The 22098-nt window shown below is 33.5% G+C and overlaps 2 protein-coding genes across 6 annotated transcripts in view; one reads left to right on the top strand and one right to left on the bottom strand.

The window, feature by feature from the left end:
• Positions 1-13072, bottom strand: part of Cul1 (cullin 1) — a 65418-nt gene extending 52346 nt beyond the window's left edge. The window contains exons 1-2 of one of the 4 annotated variants that reach the window (XM_089712174.1): positions 12826-13072; positions 6840-7066 (exon numbers count right to left, since the gene is read on the bottom strand). In XM_089712174.1, coding sequence (XP_089568300.1) covers positions 6840-6902 — 63 coding nt within the window. In that variant the 5' untranslated portion in view covers positions 6903-7066; positions 12826-13072. Of the gene's footprint in view, positions 1-6839; positions 7067-12155; positions 12323-12536; positions 12727-12825 lie in introns of those variants that run through there. The other 3 variants (XM_089712175.1, XM_089712173.1, XM_089712176.1) reach the window with 3 other exon arrangements.
• Positions 13073-13508: 436 nt separating this feature from the next.
• Positions 13509-21695, top strand: LOC149476248 (LHFPL tetraspan subfamily member 2a protein). 2 transcript variants are annotated; one of them, XR_016317893.1, is made up of 6 exons: positions 13509-13816; positions 14033-14151; positions 15591-15701; positions 17330-17443; positions 18750-20787; positions 20880-21695. XR_016317893.1 is itself a non-coding variant. In XM_089712431.1 (5 exons), exons 1-5 carry the CDS (start codon positions 13641-13643, stop codon positions 18890-18892), a joined length of 663 nt encoding a protein of 220 aa, XP_089568557.1. In that variant the 5' UTR covers positions 13509-13640; the 3' UTR covers positions 18893-20886. The 2 variants fall into 2 exon arrangements, 1 of the variants encoding a protein (XP_089568557.1); XM_089712431.1 differs by having other exon boundaries at positions 18750-20886.
• The last annotated feature ends 403 nt before the right edge of the window (positions 21696-22098 follow it).

The following is a 22098-nucleotide window of genomic DNA, read 5'->3' as shown; positions in this document are numbered from 1 at the left end:
GTTTTGCGAATGCAAATGAAAACTGATTTATTGGATCGAGATTGGTTTTATAGTAGAGATTATTTTAAGATGAATTGAATTGTTTGGTACTAAAATAATATTTGTTATTATATTTTTTGGCAATTTATACTCCTATGTTTTAACTCTTTTAAAAATTGCGTAATTAAATATATAGATCATTTCATTAAAGAAATGAATCTTAAATGGCGGCGCTAATCATTCCGTCTCGCTTACACACGGCCGTACGGCACGCAAAAAAAAAATAGGGAAAAGTAAAATCACTAAAATGTATTTGATTTTCCCTATAATAGTATTTATCATAAATTTACAACGACTATTATGTATTTGCAATAGTAAATAATGTTTTATTGGAATTTGACAAAATATGTTCTTTGGGAAAAGTTGTTCAGTTCTATGGGCTCATTACAAGTATTATGGGGATTTTGTTGCATTCTGTATACGTAAATATGATAATTCATATGTACATAAATACACAAATACCATAACAAAAAAGTTTGTCAATAAACAATTTGAAATAATTTATAAAATAATTATCCGTTTACATTATTATATTTTCTTTTTTACTGACCCTACCATATGTCAGTGTCAGCTTTGGCCGCCATTGAAGATTCTTTCTTTAATGAAACGCGTTATACAGTTGGAGACAGCAACAAAGGTGCATTAAATTTTTTTTATTGAGTATAGGCGTTTATAGTTTTTTTTTCTAAACATATATGTATTTGTAAATATGTTTGGCTTTACTGTAATAACAGCACAGTCTCAGAACAAGACCCAAGTGAACGAAGTGGGACTACACGTCAGGAAGAACCTACTTTTATCAAGATCAGTTCACCCGTTTCGACAATTTAGACCAAAAAAAACAGTCGAATTGAGAACCTTCTCATTATTTTAAGTCTGTTTAAAACAAAACATTACAGATCTTCTAATACAGACAGTCGTCACATCTCTATATCGATCAAGGTCCATTATAATTCACAGCCAGGTAGCGAGAGACGTGGGTCCCTGTTTAGTCGCAAGGCATGGCACGTGACCAGGTGTCTGAGACAGATATCTTGAGAAGATTCGTATGGATTTATAATAATATAATAACTAGCTGCGCTCCGCGGTTTCACCTGCGTGGCTTCAACTATTTATATAGGTTCAAAAGGCGACCTAATCGCTCACCTCCGATTTCTTCCAGGTAACCAATCTGAGGTAAAGGATAAAGGTAAAAAAAATTCTTATCCCGCGCCGCGAATTATGTAACTCATCACTTAGAGTAATTTTTTTATAGGATTATTAAAATGATCTAATTGTTTATATTATTAACTAGCGGTCCGCCCCGGCTTCGCCCGTGGTACATGTTTACGTTTTCTCTACATAAGAACCATCCTCGTCCTTCAAGGAATATAATAAAAAAAGAATTATCGAAATCGGTTCAGCCGTTCTCAAGTTATGCGCTTACCAACACATTTTGCGATTCATTTAAATATATTATTAATTATTCCATAGCCATATAAGTACGAACATAACTTATTGTCGTCTGGATTGATTGCAGGTTAGAACAATTTAATTATAAAGCTTAGAGTTCTCTTTCTTGTTTTAATCTAGATTCTAGACGGTAAATATATGGCAATAACAATATGCAATTTCAAATTATAATTAATGTTATTTATGATGGGTGATTACTTTTATTTATTTTAATATTTTACGTAATTATTATTTAAACAAACAAATTATATATTTATGGAGTCTGTCGGACTTGCTACTAATAATAAAGATACACATAAACAAATATTTATAAACATTTTTCCAGTTTCAATATTTACCGATATCGTATTACTACTTACTACTTTTTAATACTACAGAGACGAGTACTATAAATAAATAAATAATAAATAAATAAATCGTTTATTTTCCTCAAACTTATAACTACATTAACAAAAAGTACAACTACAAGTAAACATAAACCAAGAGGACTGGTGTCTGCGATAGGCCGTAGCCTGTAGTGCAGATCGCCAGGCACTCCCCAATTCGAACCGCTTCAATTTTGCGAAGTACATCAATTAGAAGATTTACATATTATGTATTTGAAGTAAATAAACAAAAAAATAAGAAAAAATTACGAATTTAACAATATATAACCCTATATGTGTAGTATATATAAGAGTAGGCATGTGGTTGAGTGTATGTATGACTGTGTGTGTGAGTGTGTGTGTGTGCGTGCGTGTGAGTGTGTATGTGTATGTGTGTGTGTGTGCATATATGAATTTGCTACAAAATTAAATCTTCAGATTTGCGCAACGTATTAATTTCTCAGTAGAATCATAATCCAGACTTCTGAGCCATTTAGAGGTTATTAATTTGCAAGCACTTGTCGTCATGGGATAAATAGATAATTTACCGTTTAACTTATTATATAAGTGACTGCCCTGAAAACAAAAGAAACGACGCGCGAATGAAGTGTTAGGAGTAAATTGATCACATATTCTGTCTAACCGACGCATATTTTTAAATTTTTGAGAATCATATAGAAGAAAATTGTGCTGTTTAAGAATTGTGTGAAGAACAAAGAGTTGACGAACTGTTAAAACATCACATTTTTCGTAGAGGGCGGTAGTCGGATGATAAAAGGGTAGGTGAGATCCAACCTTAAGAATAGCTCTCTGGGCTCTTTCTAATTTTAATATAAATGTTTTTGGAGCTCCTCCCCAAGAAGTTATACAATATGAAAGGAGGGATTGGCAGAGCGCAAAATACACAGATTTAATAACATTTTTATCCGCAACACCTCTCAGGCACTTAAATATATAAATGAGTTTGCGTACCCTACCCGACAACAATTCAATGTGTTCTTGAAAGTTTAACCTGTCGTCCAACACAACACCGAGATACTTTATAGATTTAGTAAATTGAAGTGTTGGACAAGAACAGGTGGAACTATTAAAATCGAGACAACAATGTGATTTTATTAGAAAAGACTGCGCACCTAAATTACTGTTTCGTATATGAAAGGCCATTAGCTTGGTCTTATCTGTGTTAAGTGTAAGTATATGGCTATATAGCCATTTACAAACAGTATTATAGCCATTCTGGGCGTGAGATACAGCCTCCTGCCACGTGTTACCACAGAAAAGTAGGACTGTGTCATCAGCAAAAGTTACTATTTCACCTTGTGTCAGAGATAACTCGCACAAATCGTTTATATAGGCTAAGAACAGGGTTGGGCTATAATTTCCTTACTATAATTTCCAATAAAAAAAGAAAACACTTATTTGCATTTAATAAAATGAACCAACTACAGGGAATAAATAGATGTTTAAATAAAGATCTAGGTTTCGATTCCTACGGGAGATGGAGGGGAAAAATGTAGGTCTGGCACGGAAGGCTGATCACCTACTTATTCGTTAACAAAAATCAATAGATGATGCAATAGTGTAATATTTATAAAATGGAATGCATTTATCCTATATCTCACCAAAATACATATATAAGACATAGGTGTACCAAAATATGTATGTACATAAATACAAAATACTACATGGGAAACTAAAGTTGAATTTTCACAAGTTTTAGAAGAATCTAACCAAAATTTTGTTAATATTTTCATAAACTATACTTTGATGTACAGTTCTCTTTAAATCTAAACTAGGTATCGGCTTATTGACCTCCTTTTTAGAAGTCGTATAAAAATGATGAAATAGTATGAAAATATAAAGACATGCACGTAATTATCAATTTGTAGAAGCGACTAAAATTGATTCAATTTTAACATTAAGCAACTCGAATACTTTCATTTTATGATGCAATTACTATTTCCTAATTAGACGGCTTCTGTTTCTGCTTTTATGTAGAGTAATATTATATGAAAAACTTTAATAAAATTCGCAAAATGAGAATGTTTTGAATAGCAGTGACATAATAAGTTTGTTTATTCTGTAAATTATTTAGATTTTTAACCGAAGTAATCTCGATTCAAGCTGAGGAGTTTGTTTTTTTTGAAGGCGCTAATCTCAGGATCTATTGGTCCGATTTGAAAAATTATTTCGGTGTTAGATAGCTCATTTGTCGAGGAAGGTTATAGGCTACATATCAACACGCTAAGACCAACAGGAGCAAAGCCACGAGGGTGAAACCGCAGGGCGCAGCTAGTACTTTTATATATACGAAGTTTTTTAATAGTCTAATGACTTCATAACGGAACATTTGGCGTAATAATGCGTCATTTCTTACCGTCCGCGTCAGATGTACGTACACGCTGCATTATAAATCTCTGAGCATAGGTACCTATAACTTATTATTAGGATTTAAAAATAGAAAAATAAAAGTTTGATGACGGTAGATGTATGTATTAATAAAAGAGGTTCTATAAAATCTAAAGTACCTACCTACTTTGTTGTAAAATTTTAATTATTTATTAGCCATTTATAATGATTTGTTGAAATTAAGCTATTTAGGTACATAATATGAAAATGATAGAGAAAGTATTCATTGCCATTATTGTATTGAATACAAAATAACTAGGTATCTCTTATTTTGTCCATAACCACGCTCACTAACTCATTTTAAGGTATTTAATGTTAAGTACCAATCCTACGTATTAATTAATATAGAATAATACGTACATTATACCATATAAACGAGCTCAAGAGATACACAAATAAATGTGACACGGCCACCGCCCACAAGCAGTGTATTAACCCGAGTCTTTTTATAAAGCGAATCAATTATGGCAACTTATTATTCATCCCTTTAATTATAATGTTGTTATCTGTTATTCTACCTACTAAGTAAGTATGTGTGTTCGATAGTGGGGTTTGATAAAAATTAACATATGGAGTCAAAAAGCGAGAAGTATCTACTAGTTACTACTAATACAGCAGCTTCGCTCGCATAGGCAAAGGAAATTTTTATGGAAATTAGTTGTTTCATTATAATCAGCCCACTACAGGGACACAAAGCTTGTTGCCGATTATTTTCGGTAGAAGCGATATTCCGGACAAAATTCACCATAACGCATATTGGGCTTGGCAATTGTTACATTTCGTCATTTTTTTGGTCTGCCTATGATAGCGTTAGCTACTATTAAGGCGAGGTATTTCAATGCGCCGTTTGCGCGAGTGCGTCGGCTTGTCAAGAAAACGCGTGGCAACTGGCAACGTTAAGTTCTGAGATATTATAATATTATGTATTTAATATTTACAGGGCTTCAGTTGAAAACCAAAATTTAGCACGTTTTCTGCAGTACATCAAAATACATATCATTATATAAAAATTATTAAAATTATTTAAATCAGAAATTTCATTATTAAATAATTCGTTTTCGATTTTTATTTTAGCCTATTTTTATGATTTTATATGAAAATTGGATCTTGCAAACCAATTTTACTCCGCTTCGCTGAAAGGACTCCCCTTAAGTATTCTATGCCTTTTTTTTATAGTGGAGAATGCATTTAGGCATACCCAGGGCACTCGGGAGAAGAGCCCTGGGTTATGTCGGACTCACCCTGCTGAGTGCAGGGTCCTACCGACTAAACTCCACTGTGTTCCGCAGTGCCGCTTTATTGACGGGGCCGCGGGTATTCGGTAGAACCGCGTCCGCAGACGAGTATTCTATGCCTACGGCTTGCTGATTTCCTTCTTTCACCTATCTATGTAATGCTGTACATATGTAATGTTACCCATATCATATTTGTTACTTTCATGTTATAACAGACACATGTACAAGTCCATTTCAATTTATAAACAGTTAAATCGATTTAAATTATTTTTATTAGAACCATAGTTTTTTCACCTATTGTATTTTTACCTACAATAAATAAAATTTGCACGATATGAAACTCCTTATATGGCGATGTAGGTAATAACAATAAATAAAGTTCTGTCGTTTTGCGTGATTTAATAAAAAACATAAACTACACTTTCACTGTTCCACATTTGTTATATGTATATTAGTAGGATACCTTCTTATTTTGTTTTATACGCGATCGAGTATAAAATCTTAGCGTATAAGATCAGCCCCCCTAGACAAGTGGCTTTCTATTAGCGTAAAGTTCAATAGAATAGATTATGAATGTATGAGATTGACGTTTGATTACGACGACGACGACGACGATTGATTATGTCCATCTCATACATTCATAATCTATTCTATTCAACTTTACGCTAATAGAAAGCCACTTGTCTAGGGGGGCTGAGCATGTCATAAACATCACTACATTCAGTTTATCGTCTATATTTAGAGATTCTACGTAATATAAGATGTACATTTATAGCGAACTAGCCAACGGTCCCGGCTTTGTTCGTGTTGATGCGGTAAAAATTATGTTAAAATCTATAGCTCATACAGGAATAATGAAGCTTTCTGTAGATGATAGGAGTTTTGAAAATAGGTCGAGTAGTTTTTGGTCGTATGTCCATAGCCATTCTAAAATACGCGAATATAAATGTATAACATTTCTGTACCCGCAATTTCTTTTAATAGGTAAATTATGAAACGTAGTACTTTTTATAAAGAGCTCAGAATATCCTTTTAAACATTCTACACAGAAAGGCATAACAAGTTGGATCACAATACAAAATTGGCAAACAAAGTTGCAATATTTTTCTTCGTAATTTTTTTACAATTTCAATTTCTTCATGCACTCTATGTCTATGCTTAAATAATAATTTACCAATCATTTTTATTTTTTACAATCAATTGATAAAAAAACCACCAATCACTCGATCCAGATGAAAAAAAAAATGGAAGTATTTTTTTTGTATTTTCATTAATAAATTAACTTACTAGTTACCACACATAAAAATTTGTACTTAAATATTAAAAAATCAGCACTCACCTGGTCCAAATCGATTTGCCGCAAGGGCGGCGGCGGCACCGACATCCTAACGTTCGAGCTCATCGCTATATTATCATACACACGATTGCACCAATTTCACAAATCACAACTCGATTATTATCATGCGATTATATTACACTAATACGAGATCACGATCACTATATATATTTACAGTAGCATAATTTTGGGTCGTTCAACGCCTGTCAGCTGGGTAGTGCTTGGAGATTCTGGAACAAAAAATATTTTTTGTAATTTTCCGATTTTTTTTTGTAGTTCGGTAGAGTTGGTGTCGTAGGTAATCTAATTTTACATACAAGTGATAAGGATGCCTTGATATAGTTGAAAGAATCAGCTACATAGTACATTTGATATTATTATAACATCATGATGTGGTTTATACTAATCTACCATTCAATATTAAATAGTTACATAACGGCTTTTAATGGGGTCAATACTAACTATTGTATGGAAAAAGAAATATGTTGATTCAAAAAATGTGTATGTAATATTCTGGAAATTGTTGTTTGTGATACATAGAGTTTCTAATTTCTATTAATATTTCAAAGCAGATTTAATTGATAGATTTAACATAAATTAAGATTAATGTGTAAACACTAACAGTATGTATTATGTATATAATTATATAAAATATTTTTTTAAGAATACTCATCACACATTAATTTCAATAAATATCCACATAGCCATAAATTTGTATTGATTCATGGATTGTGTAACTCAAATTTCTATAGGAAATATCGGAACCTTCCTCATCATTTCTTAAATAAAAGAATGTGGACCTTATAATTCAGAGAATCATGAATAAACTTAATAAATATCTAATTTACATTGAAATGAATATTTAAGTCTGATAATTGAAAAGATATTACTTTTGAATAGATCAAGTTTCAAAGTGAAAGTTGAATCATTGATTATTACTTATTGTCGTCTTTTATATTAAAAATCTTTTTTATTCTTGTAATATGGTTAAAAATATCAATCAGATAAGTTGGTTAAATGTTGAAAGAAAGTAGAAACAATTTTGTGCCTATTATTAAGCTACTTGTCCTGGCTCTGCTCCCATTGAATAGAAAATATACAAAATAATAATAATAATAACCTGGGCGTAGGGATGTGACGACCCCATCGCCCGCGGTTGGAATATCTATTGTCTACGTGACAACAGATATTCCACCCGTGCAATCAGTAAACCCGCAGGACACCTTGTGGCGGGGTGTCGGGGATTAGCGACCCCGCGGGAACCGAGCGCTCCCGGGGGAGATCCCTGTCCTCACCTCTGGGCTGTCCCGGTGGCAGTTCGGAGTGAACTATGACGAGGTTCAGGATCTCTGGCTTGCCTTTGTTGGCCGTCCAGAGTGGAGCCGCCAGAGCTATATGCTCGGGGGTGGAAGTGTCTAATGGCGTAATAGCGGGGAAAACCGCTCCGGGCCCGCGGGCCCGCGATGGTGAAACCGGTGCCGCACCTCTCTACACCCCTAGCCGTTCAGCTGATGTTGCCCCCTTGTTGCCATTTTCGGTAACCTTTTTGGGAGCCCATCGACCGAGCTGGCGAGTCACCGTCTGCCATCATTTTCAATTTTTAATATTGAAAAGGCAGACGTCCATAGTCCCCATTGACCCAACCTACCGATCCACTGAACACCTCCTTCCATAACCCAGATTTTTAATTCCCATATTTTACAATAGTCCTGCATCGGCCGCGGACTGCCCAGGGCTGTATCTCTATAGTGCAGTCATGGGCAGGCTGCGGCTGGTGTCCCACAACACATTAAAATTCTCTAAAGGGCCTCTGCGTGTTGGACCTGTGTCCCCACGTAAGCCTCCCAAAGGACCGGGTATCTTCCATCTGGTGGTACCCGTGTATTATGGAGAGAAACATAATAACCTTAATATTGCAATTTTTCTGAAATCAAGGAATAAACAAAATGGTAAAGTAATGTTAAAAATGTAAATTCCTTTCCCCATTATAATGTTAAGTAAGTGAAGTCCCATGTCACCTAGTGGGGTAAGAGGCAGATGCATTATGCATATATCTGTTTCATTTATCAATTTTCAAGGGACAAGTAGACAAGTGTCCTACAAGACTGAGACTTGTTTTTCTTTTTCGTGACCAGTAATTGAACCCAGGACCTATCACTTTTACACTCATGTGTTAACTGTTGTACCATTGAGGCGGTTACTATAATGTTACTGTATGTATAATAATGTCAAATAGAAAAATAAGCACAAATGCTTCCACTTATGGACTAGAAATTAATTGCACCAGAGAGCATTATCTAATATCTTAGAAAATGTAGTAATTCGAGTAATCTTATATATAAAAATGAATCGCAAAATGTGTTGGTAAGCGCATAACTCGAGAACGGCTGAACCATAGAAATCTAAATAACAAGACACTAGAAGTCGTAAGCGTGCGTGACCTTGTCGCCACTCAGGTGATTTGCACATCACCAGTGCATTCGTCACTGTTCAGTTGCTCTGGAGACGTATGAGTGTATACATGGTGTGTTTCAGCAATTCCCATTGCGGAAATTCTTCCACAAGTTGTAATTATACTTATAAAGGAATAATATTTCATCGGAAAATATTTTTTTTTAGAAATAATGCCGTTTTTCCTTAAAATTATAGAATATTTACAAGTATTACGAGTGTCACCATAGTAATCGAAATAACAATGAATGACACAGTCGACCATTCTTATTATCACGTTTGTTCGTATTGGAGCAAAAAGTCTCATATACTTAGGGATGTTATTCTAAAATAAACCGTAAATTCGTGCGTTAGGATACATATTCAAAAGTTTAATTTAATAGATAAGTTAGTTTTCACTAAAATCAAGCTGTCCAATAAAAGGCATAGTTTACTTGTGTGTACTGTTTAGCTTTCGGTTTGAATGTGTTGATTTTGGCGACAGCGGTTTTCATACGAATTATGACATTACAGCACTTCTATGTGTCTTGTTATTTAGATTTCTATGGGCTGAACCGATTTCGATAATTCTTTTTTTTATTATATTCCTTGAAGTACGAGGATGGTTCTTATGTAGAGAAAACGTAAATATTATGTACCACGGGCGAAGCCGGGGCGGACCGCTAGTGGAATATATTAATAACTGTTGTTTGATACATATAATATATTACACTAGCTTTCCACGCGCGGTTTTGCCTGCTTTGTCAAAAACCTAATAAATTATATACTAAAACCTTCCTCTTGAATCACTCTATCTATTAAACAAAACCGCATCACAATCCGTTGCGTAGATTTCAAGATTTAAGCATACATAGGGACATAAGGACAGAGAAAGCGACTTTGTTTTAAACTATGTAGTGATGTATTTATATATAATTTTGACTGAATGCACTAAGGAAAAGTTTTATATAGATATCATAAACTAGTTAATCTGTATACATAATCTGTAAGTTACTAGGCTTCATTATATGAACCCATTATATTACCCAAACAATGAAGACCTATAAAGCATCTATATTGATATAGCTCACTCAGGTTTTGAACTATGCTTCTAAAGGTATTAGTAATAAGTAATAACTATAGATTGATTATATTGTTGAAATTCACGCTTACAATTTTTTTGCTCATGACACAGAAGATGGTTATAATTTTGACATGATATGGGTACCTATTTTTTAAGAATATTTAAAATTAGCTGTAGTTGTAGTTGTAGCTGTGTTCTCCTTAAATATAAATAAATAAATAATTTTGGGGAACTAACTTTTATTTATGTCTCCCAACTCTAGAAAACCACTCTTGAAGGGCTGGAAGGCTTTTTATATAATAATTATATTATATAATAGAATGAGCTTGTGGAGCGCCTGATCGTTAGCTTGTCCAACAATCATATTCATCTACAGAGGGTTCTGCAGATGCGTTGCAGTCTTTTTGAGATGGATGGATTTATTTATCTAGACTAAGCTGTATTATAAAGAGATAGATAGCTCTATAATATTGTTATCAATTTGTGTTTCTTACAATTCAACTCAAAAACTACAAGGAATATCAATTATCAATGTATTACATCATTTTAGCATTACAAATGTTACATCTTTAAAATTTAAATCTATATCTATACTTCTATACTATCTATAATAATATTATAAAGAGGAAAGGTTTGTAATTATTCACGCATAAACCTCTCAACCGATTTTGATGAAATTTGGCACAGACAATCTTTAGACCCTGAGAAAGATCAAAGAACATAGGCTACCTTTTAATGCGAAATATTTACCACGGGCAAAGCCGGGGCGGATCGCTAGTATCAAGTATTTAAAAGACATGTGACCCTTACACTATTTCATGACTATGATTACTATCAAAACTTTAAACAAAAATTAATAAATTGAGGTTACAGTGACTACCTATGCATTGATTCAAACTTGCACTAAGATCACTTCTATAATATTTACTAGCGGTCCGCTCTGTCTTCACCCATGGTACATGATTTCTCTCCGTAACAACTAACCTCATACTTCAAGGAATATAAAGAAATAATCATGGAAATTGGTTCAGCCGTTATCAAGTTTTGCGCTTACCAACAAACTTGATGATTCATTATTATTTAGATTCTTAACTTTTGTAATCTATACTAATATTATAAAGCTAAAGAGTTTGTTTGTTTGAACATGCTAATCTCAGGAACTACAGGTTCGTTTTGAAAAATAATTTTGGTGTTAGATAGCCCATTTATCGAGCAAGGCTCTTCTTCCTCTTAGCATGATGATATAACATAGCCTATAATATAATATCATCATGCTAAAACCAACAGGAGCGGAGCACTGCGGGTAAAACCGCAGGGCACAGCTACTTTCTTATAATTAAACTAGGGATACCCCATGAAGAGCAATCATTGAACTTCCTAATTGCAACTTACTACTTAATATTCTATCTATTTACTAAATTGACATTGAAGGGACATGAAATTCTTTGAAATAAGGTCAGTTATATTATTTAATAAGCACAAGATATATTTTGATTTGTATGTTATTATGTATTTATGTATGTATTACAAAAAAACTATGCCATCTCAGTGTTTGCAAAAGACAAAGACATTATCTGACTGATAACAGATACAAATCTATAATTATCCGCTACTCAGATAAAAAAGAAAACATATACAAAGGAATATATTATACTCAGGTATTTAATAGGTACATTATATTTTTAAAGAGAAAACTTTCATAGTTACATTATCATTATAAAAAAAGTAGGAAATGGAACATTAATTTATTAAAGATTGTGACACTAAAGTATAGTTTGATATTTTCATACATTCACATTACTTACATAAGAAATATCGATTTCCAAATAAAAGGCATAATACCACTGGATGCAAGTGAAAAAACTCGTCAAGATAGCAATCAGGTATAACTGCATTTGTTACTCATCAAACAACAGTTAAAGTCTTCACTCAAGCGTAAACTGTGTCATATTACCATATTGTTAACAACTACGCAAGAAAGTTAATTCTGCGACAGTCAAATACTCGAATCACACACCTAACATATTCTATCTACCCGCGAAAAAATAATTGCAAACTAGCGGGAAAATAACGTCAGTATCACGAACAATGAACGTTGAAAAAGTAAAAGTGTATAACATTCGACAAAGGAAGAGATTTTGCAATCAACAAGGGCAAATCAAAACATGTTTTTTTTTATTCCTTACCCGTCTAGACATACCTCTATTGTATAAAGATAGATCACTCTTTATGGCACTGTTTTGAACACAAAATATACACTGACAGCGTACGATTTAATAAAACAATTTCATATTTTATCAACAGATTTCGATCTCTCAACTTTTTCTGTAGATACACTGTAGACTTGTGCATCACCTGAATTTACCTTCTGTCAATTGTCAGTTTGATATAATACAACAGAATAAAATACGACTCCAAAGCTACTGCCTGCATGTATATTACACGTAAATCTCAATTTGTTTAGATTATACTTACGTATCAAGCACCCGTTTTACACTGTCATCGACCACATTTCACTTTAGGATATAACACCAAGTACAAAAGTAATTTATTTAGATTACTCTACGTTATGTTGCAATATCTTCTTGTGAAGAATAAATTTGCATTACTGTGAAATGGTAATAAATAGGCCTTGTTTCAGTTAAACCATTTCACGTAGTCAAATCACCACAAATGAAAAGAAAAATACATGAAAGAGCAAGAATATGCCAATGTTGAGAGAAGAATATATTGATTATGCCTATCAACGATAGGTGGCGCTATTGACGAGTACATTTTATGGCTGCATTCAGTTTTTAATAATGACCTTATTCATAAAATACATTTTGTTTATATATTTTTTTAATTATTAATTTAATTGGTAACGCAAAAGTTATTTTTATTTGAAATAAATATTAATCGTTCTTTACTTTTTTAGATATTTTTTCAATCGATGTGATAAACGTATAATATTATAAAGATTATGAAAAATGAATGAAAGTATTATAGTCATTTTTTTTATATTTATAGAGACTGAGAATATTTATTTTGTATTTGAATCTTTTAATAATTAATTAATTAATTTTACAGAAAATATAGTCTGGCCTTCTGGCTGACACATAGCTAAAAAAGCGGGGCTATTGTTGATTGTTATTATGACAGATTTGACAGCTGATGTTTTGAAACTAATCCGTGCATTGCAATTTGCAAGTGCAACCAGATAATTTATAAAAAAATTCACTTATAGCTAATGCATATATTAATATTAGAGTCGCTGTCCCAAATCTAAGTATAATAATAATAAATAAACAATGTGTTATGTGATTATAACCGGCCGCAGCTTAGCATGGCTACTTTTAAGTTTGGTTGCATTTATGCTAATTTTAACCGGTATTATGACGCCCAAGTGGTTAATGGGTCAGCCTATTGTGGTGAATGAAAACAACATAACAAGCTTCTATGTTCCTAGCGTAGGGATATACAATCGGTAAGTGCATTTTATGCTATTTTATTACGTAGTGTAGTGCCCTATTTGAAACTACTTCCCGTCCTACATCCTTATTAAATCAATTCATGATAATAAGATTATTATTAATGTATAACTTTCATCCTGGGACTTCAATACAAGATATTCGTGACTATTTGATTTAAATGCACTATAAATAAAAGTTCTATTTTTAAATTCATTTCTTTTTTTTTTCAGATGTATTCGTATGGCGCATGACCCAAACAACTGTGCTCCATTCTCATTTTATGGTCTGGCAACAGATTCCAATGTATATCCAACACCGTGGAAGGCAGCTATGTTTTTCTTGTCTCTATGTAAGTTTTCTTGGGGTTTCTTTAGAGAACTGCCGCACGTATTATAGGTTTTTTGTGGGGGGGGGGATGGGGGGGAGGAGGGGGGGACCCTCCCACCAAAAGGGGAACGTTAGGAAACCAATAGTTTTGGAGAAAATTCAATTTTCCTATTCTAACCTCAAAATGTATGGAATTGGTGTAAAATCATTTTAACTAAACATTAGACGATAGTAACATATTTTACGATACATAAATAAAATACAAACAAGTTGTGAAAACCTACGTAGTTTTTTTTATTTGAGTGGGAATCGCCCTAAAGTCGCTTCTGGCACTCGCCGGCCGCTGCCGCGGCACGCTCGCTTCGCTCGCTCGGCTCGTGCGGCAGTTCAAATGTTAACCTAACACGCTCGTCGCTTCGCTCCTCGCTACCTATTTTTTTAACCTACGTAGATTTTTTTTTAAGCTATTGCACAGCTTCTATCGCGGGCCTTGAGCGCGGGGACCGAATCCAGAAATTGCGTAACGAAAAACCTCACGCTCCCCACTCCGACGGGCACGGAGGTGTGGCTTGAAGGCATGCTATGCAATAGCTTTGCCGCGGCAGTCCCCGAGTGCCACACGTCTTTTTTGTTTGAGTGGGAATCGCCCTAAAGTCGCTTCTGGCACTCGCCGGCCGCTGCCGCGGCACGCTCGCTTCGCTCGCTCGGCTCGTGCGGCAGTTCAAAAGTTAACCTAACACGCTCGTCGCTTCGCTCCTCGCTACCTATTTGGATATTAAAAATAAAAGTTTAATAGTTTTTTAACCTACCTACGTAGATTTTTTTTTTGTTTGAGTAGGAATCGCCCTAAAGTCGCTTTTGGCACTTGCCGGCCGCAGCGTAAAGTCACAGTACAGTGAAATGGAAATTGGAACGTCTTGGTCCGCTTTTTTTGCACAACAAAACGGATAAATGCACTTTTTCGCACAAAAAATTATTAACTTTAAAAATTAATAACTAAAAAACTACAAGTTTCCTAACGATAATATTTTGGAATTACAATCTTACATTACCTAGCTAACTAAAAATATAAATATTTCCAACAAATTCGTGCGGCAGTTAACTAAAGCCAACCCGTTTTCTTGAAGTACCTAGCGATATTTATTGAAAAGCTTAAATTGTCTTCAGAAGATACTAGTTTTTAAGTTTATTACAAATGTATTAGTTATTTTGTGATAAATGATATAAAAGAAAGAAACAATATTTTATATAATATTATCTCAAACATGTTACTCAGAGTAGTTAAAAGAAAGCCACACAGGTATTCTAAAGTTATCATAGCTAGAAGCTTGTTGCTGATAAAATATTTTTTTTAATTGGCCCAGTAGTTTAGGAGCCTATCAATACAGTCAGACACACTATTAAATCTTGTGTACCTAAAATATATTTATGTTTAGCATAGTGTCTCCAAATGTTTTGCAGGTTCCGCTACACAATTTTCCACAGTGATAGCCGGTGTGCTTGCATGTTGCGTCCAATCTGTGTTTAAGAAGAGTGTTATATCACTGGCAGGGGCTACACAGGCTCTTGGAGGTAATTTATTATAATACTAGCGGTCCGCCCCGGCTTCGCCCGTGGTACAATTTACGTTTTATCTACGTAAGAACCATCATCGTACTTCAAGGAATATAATAAAAAAAACCGGCCAAGTGCGAGTCGGACTCGCGCACCGAGGGTTCCGTACAAACCTTGTTTCTTTTGATTGCGTTGACATAGAAGTTTGATTTTGTTACAGCTTAAAGGTATTATAGACCTGAGTATTTGGTATGAATTTCAATTTAATACCTCTACGCGTTTATGAGGAAATGGGTAGTAAGTTTAAAATTATTAAAAAAAAATATATTATGTGATGTAACTAAAAATTTATGGTTTTCGTAATTTTTCCTTTATCTATGCTATAAGACGTTGCTTCGTACCAAATTTCAAGATTCTGAGTTCACGGGAAGCACCCTGTAGGTTTTGATTCCCTTGCAAGTGTCGAAAATTTGCGGCATAAACGGCTGTATCTTTTGATTGCGTTGGCTTAGAAGTTTGATTTTTTTACAGCTTTAAGGGACAGTATACCTGAGTAATTGATATAAATTTCAGCCTCATACCTCCACGCGTACCTGAGAAAAAGGGTCTTGACAGACGGACGGACGGACGGACGGACAGACGGACAGACGGACAACAAAGTGATCCTATAAGGGTTCCGTTTTTTTCCTTTTGAGGTACGGAACCCTAAAAAGAATTATTTAAATCGGTCCACCCCTCCACGCGTGATGCCGTGACAACGGAAAACGGGTCTCATTTTTATATGTATATATAGATGTGTAATTGTTACTGTAACATTGTAAACACAAAGATGTACCTTTTGGGATAGTGACTTGATGAAATTTGTTAAACAGTATACAGGGTACGTAATCGTTAATTGTGCACAGGCGATTATTTCGTAACTATTACAGGTATCAAAAAACTTTAAACTGATATCGAAAGTACTTAACCTAATGAGTAAAATGACAATAAAAACTTTTTTAAAATATAACGAAAAATATCTAAAAATTGTACATTAAACACTGCCATTATATTTACGGAATAATCGCCTGTGCACACTTAACGATTACACCCGGTATAAAGTTGGAAATTATTCAATCCAAACATTTAATTTAGTTAATTATGTTTAGAGGTAATAGATTACAAGAATCTTGTTATATATATGTGGGGATGGTGTAAATAAAAACGTCAAATCAGCCCAATTTTGTTTATTATCCATATACCGGTGAAAAAATACAATCGTCCATTAGTTTTACAACCAAAACACACAGTAATCTACCATAGATGATCATAGATCTACAGAACAAATTCATAGATTCTTAATAGAAAAATACAGACTAAAAATAAACTAGTTATGAAATATTTATCTTATATTACTAATCTAAAACCTTCAAAAACCTTCCTCTTGAATCACTCGTTCTATTAAAAAAACCGCGTTCTATTAAAAAGATTCAAGCATACATATGGACATAGGAACAGAGAAAGCGACTTTGTTTTATACTATGTAGTGATATGTCACAGATAACTGATTAAATCAGCCATTTCATGAATAACCTAGCTTGTAAATAAACAGTTTTATTTGATTTACTTTATGAAATCCAGCAATAGAGCATTTAAAACAATTCCAGGTCTATTTGGAGTCCTAGGGCTGTTACTCTATCCGTGGGGCTGGGGTGCTCCTCGCGTGAAGCGACTGTGTGGAGAATATTCTGAACCGTATATACCTGGAGATTGTTCAATTGGTAAGTGACTTAAATAAATATAGTTTAAAATAATAGGAACAATTATTTTAAACTGCGGGATTAGAAGCCGCGTCTTTCGCCATTCCGTTAAATAAATATAGTTTAAAAAATTCTATTGTAACAATAAATTATTATATTGTCACTGATCCTTGATAATTGAACAATATTTAAATTGAGTCTGTTTGTTCAAATGGGTCAAAATTGAGTCAGGTGAAGCTAATAAAACCGTGTTTAAAATAAAATATTATAGTTTAAGCAAGTTCTATTCATTACAGTATAGAACTTCTCTCTAGAATGCTTTCCAAAGCAGTTGTAAATCATTGAGTTACCCTGTACTAAGTACTAGAGAGGGCATAGCTACCAAACTATTTGTAACACGAGTTAGAGTCAATCGTCTCAAACCATTTTTTTTTGTTACATTGATTGGTTTTAATTGATAATTTTATTCATATTTTTTTAATAAGATAAAGAATATTTATTTGTTACATTGATTGGTTTTAATTTATAAGTAATAAGAGGCATGTATGAAAAATACAAAGTGTATCGTCGTGTGTGTTATGTCCTCTCTATAATAATACCTCAATGTTGTAAATTTAATAATATATGTATTTTGATGATTGCAAATTGTCTAAAATTGTTTATACACAGCTCAAATTAAATTATGAGACAAGAATTTAATGAGTGAGTAAACATTTAATTGATTGACTAATTCTTTGAAAATATTCTAATCAAATATTTCTATCCTAATTGATATCGAACACTATTACTTACAACCATATTATTACGTTTTTTGAACTAATCATTGAGTACATAGTTATAAATGTACAGCTTGACAGCAGACTAGAATTGAAACAAAAATTTTATCTATAAAAAATGGTCAAATGTTGCCATACTTGAAATGTACCCAAACAAAATATGCTCCTCTGCTTTGTCGGAGTAATTTACCAGACTTTATGTTTATTTAATTAACATTCTATAGCGAAAACAGGTTTTAGAAACAGGTCTGGCAAGTAAGAAAGGTCTAAAGAACACTCTTCAGACCTTTCTTAATTGCCAGACCTAAAATAGACCTGTAGTGATGATAAAACAAATGTCTCAGCACACATATTCTCTCTTTTTTCTCAATTTTGATTTTTAATTGTAGAAATCTTTGCACCTGTATCATATTATTATGAAAACGGAATGAACATTAAAGCAATCGTTTTTGAGGTTATGAGGACTTAGTTGTATATTCTGATGTGGAAATCATTAATTACTCAATTAAAAGATATTTTTGAAATTGAAAATAAAATTTCTTGTTTTTCAGGTTGGGCCCTTTACGTCACATCAATGGGTGTGGCCCTCGTATTCTTGGCGAGTGCTCTCTCAAAAACAGCGGATAAAGCAGCCAACTCTGATAAGGTACAATTCCAAATGGACGAAGGGAAACAACTTATATGCCTTGCGTAGATGTAAGAAAATTGAAAATAAGTGGTATGTTTTTTTGTTTAAAATGCTGTGTTTTTGATACAAAAGGGGCTTTTTATATGAAACATAAATAAAAAATAGGAATGAAGAAAATAAGCTTTCAGACTGTGTAAAACTTAACAAATCACTACATACTATAAAACAAAGTCGCTTTTTCTGTCCGTATGTATGCTGTAATCTTTAAAACTATGCAACGGTTTTGATGCGGAATTTTTAAATAGAGTGATTTAAGAGGAAGGTTTTAGTATACAATTTATTCAGTTTTAGACAAAGCGGGTGGAGCCGCGTGCGGACTGCTAGTTATATTAAAACCATCCTCCTGTCTTTAAAAATAACCCTATCAAAATCTGTAACGTAATTTTATACATAGATGGAGGAAAGCGACTTTGTTTTAAACTATGTAGTGATGATTTGGTATCGATTGGTATAATTTTTTGTGGACTGATTTTTTTACAATTTTAATTACTTGGATCTGATTAGTGTTTACTATTTTTTAAGTGTCCATGAGATTAAATATAAAATATGGCCTGCATTTCGAGATTTTAAGTCTGAAAATGAATTATATGTAGAATCTCGTTGAAAATGAGTTGAGAATTTTAATCCTTAAATCACACAGATTGGAGGAAATTATTCTGATTCCCCTTAATTTTCTTTTAGTTTTTCCTGTATAATGCATTATATTTGTGTATTTATAAACTGTAAGAGGGGAAATTATTGAAATTAAATAAAACTAGTTTGTATCAAAGTTATAGACAGTACATACAGGGTGTCCCACTATTGGTTTACTAAGCGCGAAGGGACTTGTAGTTTTGCATACACTGATCACGTAAAAAATACTTAAACAACAAAATTACGTCATAAATTTTTTGCTAATTTTTTCCTTAAAATCCATGTTATCTTCTCTAGCTTCGCTCAGCCGGCATATACCGCTTCGCTACTGTAAGCATTTTGTCTATGAAAACATAATCTTAAATGATAGCTCACGTGCGGGTGGCAAAGATGGACGGATTGCTTGTTATGGGTGTATACATAGAGTTTTAAGAATTCATCTATTTGAAAAAAAATGCGTCTGGAATTTTATAAGTATTTTTTACGAACTCAGCGTATGCAAAACTATAACCTCCTTTGAGCTTAGTATACCAACAGTGGGGCACCCTGTATATTACAATTTTTTTCATCACAATAACATATTATACAGTTACAGTGTTTATGAATAGATACAGATATTATTAAATAATGAAATAGACTGAAATAGGCTTCCATTTTTAATATTTTTGTGAATTTACAAATATAATAGTTTTGTACTAAATATTTAAGATACATATATGATAATACTCATGTTTTATGTCAGTGAACTTTAAAATATAAGATACTAATTTATATAATATTTTCTCTATATATAATTATTAAAGTGAAACTTTTATTACATTGTCTCAAACTTTTTGGTCTGTGTAGCGCATGTCGCGTGACGGTCGGCTGCCGAGTAGGTATAAAGCAGTGTTCGGAATCGTTCGAAAAAGTTTCACTTTTACCGTGGTTTTATAAAACCACACAACATTTTTAAGTATATAAGATTTTATTGAAGTAAGTAGGTTTATTGTCTCAGTCTTTTGATTCCCGATAGAAACAAAAAAGAAAGCAGTAACAGTGATAATCCGCCTTATATGTATTTAAATAATAAATAAATACAATTTTCATTATATATACGAAGTTTTTTACGGATTTTAAACGTGATTTACTCATTGCATTATCTATCTTGACGTGGAATTTTAAACCTATTTGATAAAAAACGGGATTACTCATTTTTTATTAGTTTAAACTCCGTAAAAAGTAACTTAATATTATACAGGGTGACTTAATATTATACGTGGTTATAGGTGTAACAGTTGTAACCCCTTGACCACCGAGCGGCCCGATCGGGCCACGACACAATAGATTTTCTATTTTGTCTGTGATTCCGGGGGCTGAGGCCGGGGTGAAAGTATAGCTCATTTGGAGTAAAAAACGTATGCATTACCTAGCCAAAACTTATTAGATTCAGAATTATTTAACACTACCGGTCCGCCCCGGCTTCGCCCGTGGTACATATTTACGTTTTCTCTACATAAGAACCATCCCGTATCATTATCGTACTTCAAGGAATATATATAATAAAAAAAGAATTATCGAAATTGGTTCAGCCGTTCACACTGATGCCGTGACAACGTGAAATGGGTTTCATTTTTAGGTATATATGTAGATTTTAACTATTTTTACAATTTGCCAATTTTTTGGGAAATACACTCACCGGCACGGAATCTTGGCCACTGGAAATTTTTGCGTAAAATAACATTATTTATTTTATACTACAAAATTTAATAAAAATTTAATCAAAACTAGTTACTTTAATGTTTTTACTAACTTTTAGTAATAATTGGAAGTTTATAAGAAGTACTACCGCGTAGATAAGAATTAAACAAGAATTTACGCTTTTCCTGTGAAATTTAAATGATTTCTTAAAAAATGCACAAAAATTAGAAAGAACGTTACCATACAAAAAAATTGAACTTTTTAATATAGGGTGTTTCCTTCTCTTGCCTTAAACACTGTTTGCATCCAGTCTGGCATACTCTAGAAGACATTTTTGATGTCCACTTGAGCTATAGTGTACCAAACGGCCCCAGCTGTATTTCTAAGCTCATCTAACATTGGTGCTGGGTTGGAATCGAACTTTATGTTTTTTTTAAGCATGTCCCATATGTGTTCTATTGGATTAAGATGCGGGCTACGAGCTGGCCACTCCAATTTTTCCATAATAACCCCTTGAAGGTACTCTTATACGCATCGTACGACACGCGGACGTGCGTTATAGTGTATTAGTAGCAAATTTTCTTCACTGGTAAACCTGTAATAGGGCCGAACATGTTTCTGGAGAATTTCCTCGATGTACCTGATCAAATTTAAGCCATTATCTACGATAACTAACTCCGTGCGAGCATCGGAACTTATACCTCCCCATACCATTATTGACCCTCCATGAAAAATCGCAGTTTGATGTGTGGTGATGGGTGAAAACCTCTCTTCTCGTCTCCTCTATACTGACTCTTGGCTATCAGAAGCTCGTAAAGTGCCTTAGCAGTCATCTGTGAACACTTCTCGAGCGCACTGGCTGTGGGTCCAGTTTTCATGTTCTCGTGCAAAACGAAGAC

Source organism: Colias philodice, chromosome 28 (genome assembly GCF_061535455.1).
Source record: "Colias philodice isolate Cphi_HAF_F1 chromosome 28, ilColPhil1 Martin Lab GWU primary, whole genome shotgun sequence".
In the NCBI taxonomy this organism is placed as follows: Eukaryota; Metazoa; Arthropoda; class Insecta; order Lepidoptera; family Pieridae; genus Colias; species Colias philodice.
This window is presented reverse-complemented; position numbering and strand designations above follow the sequence as displayed.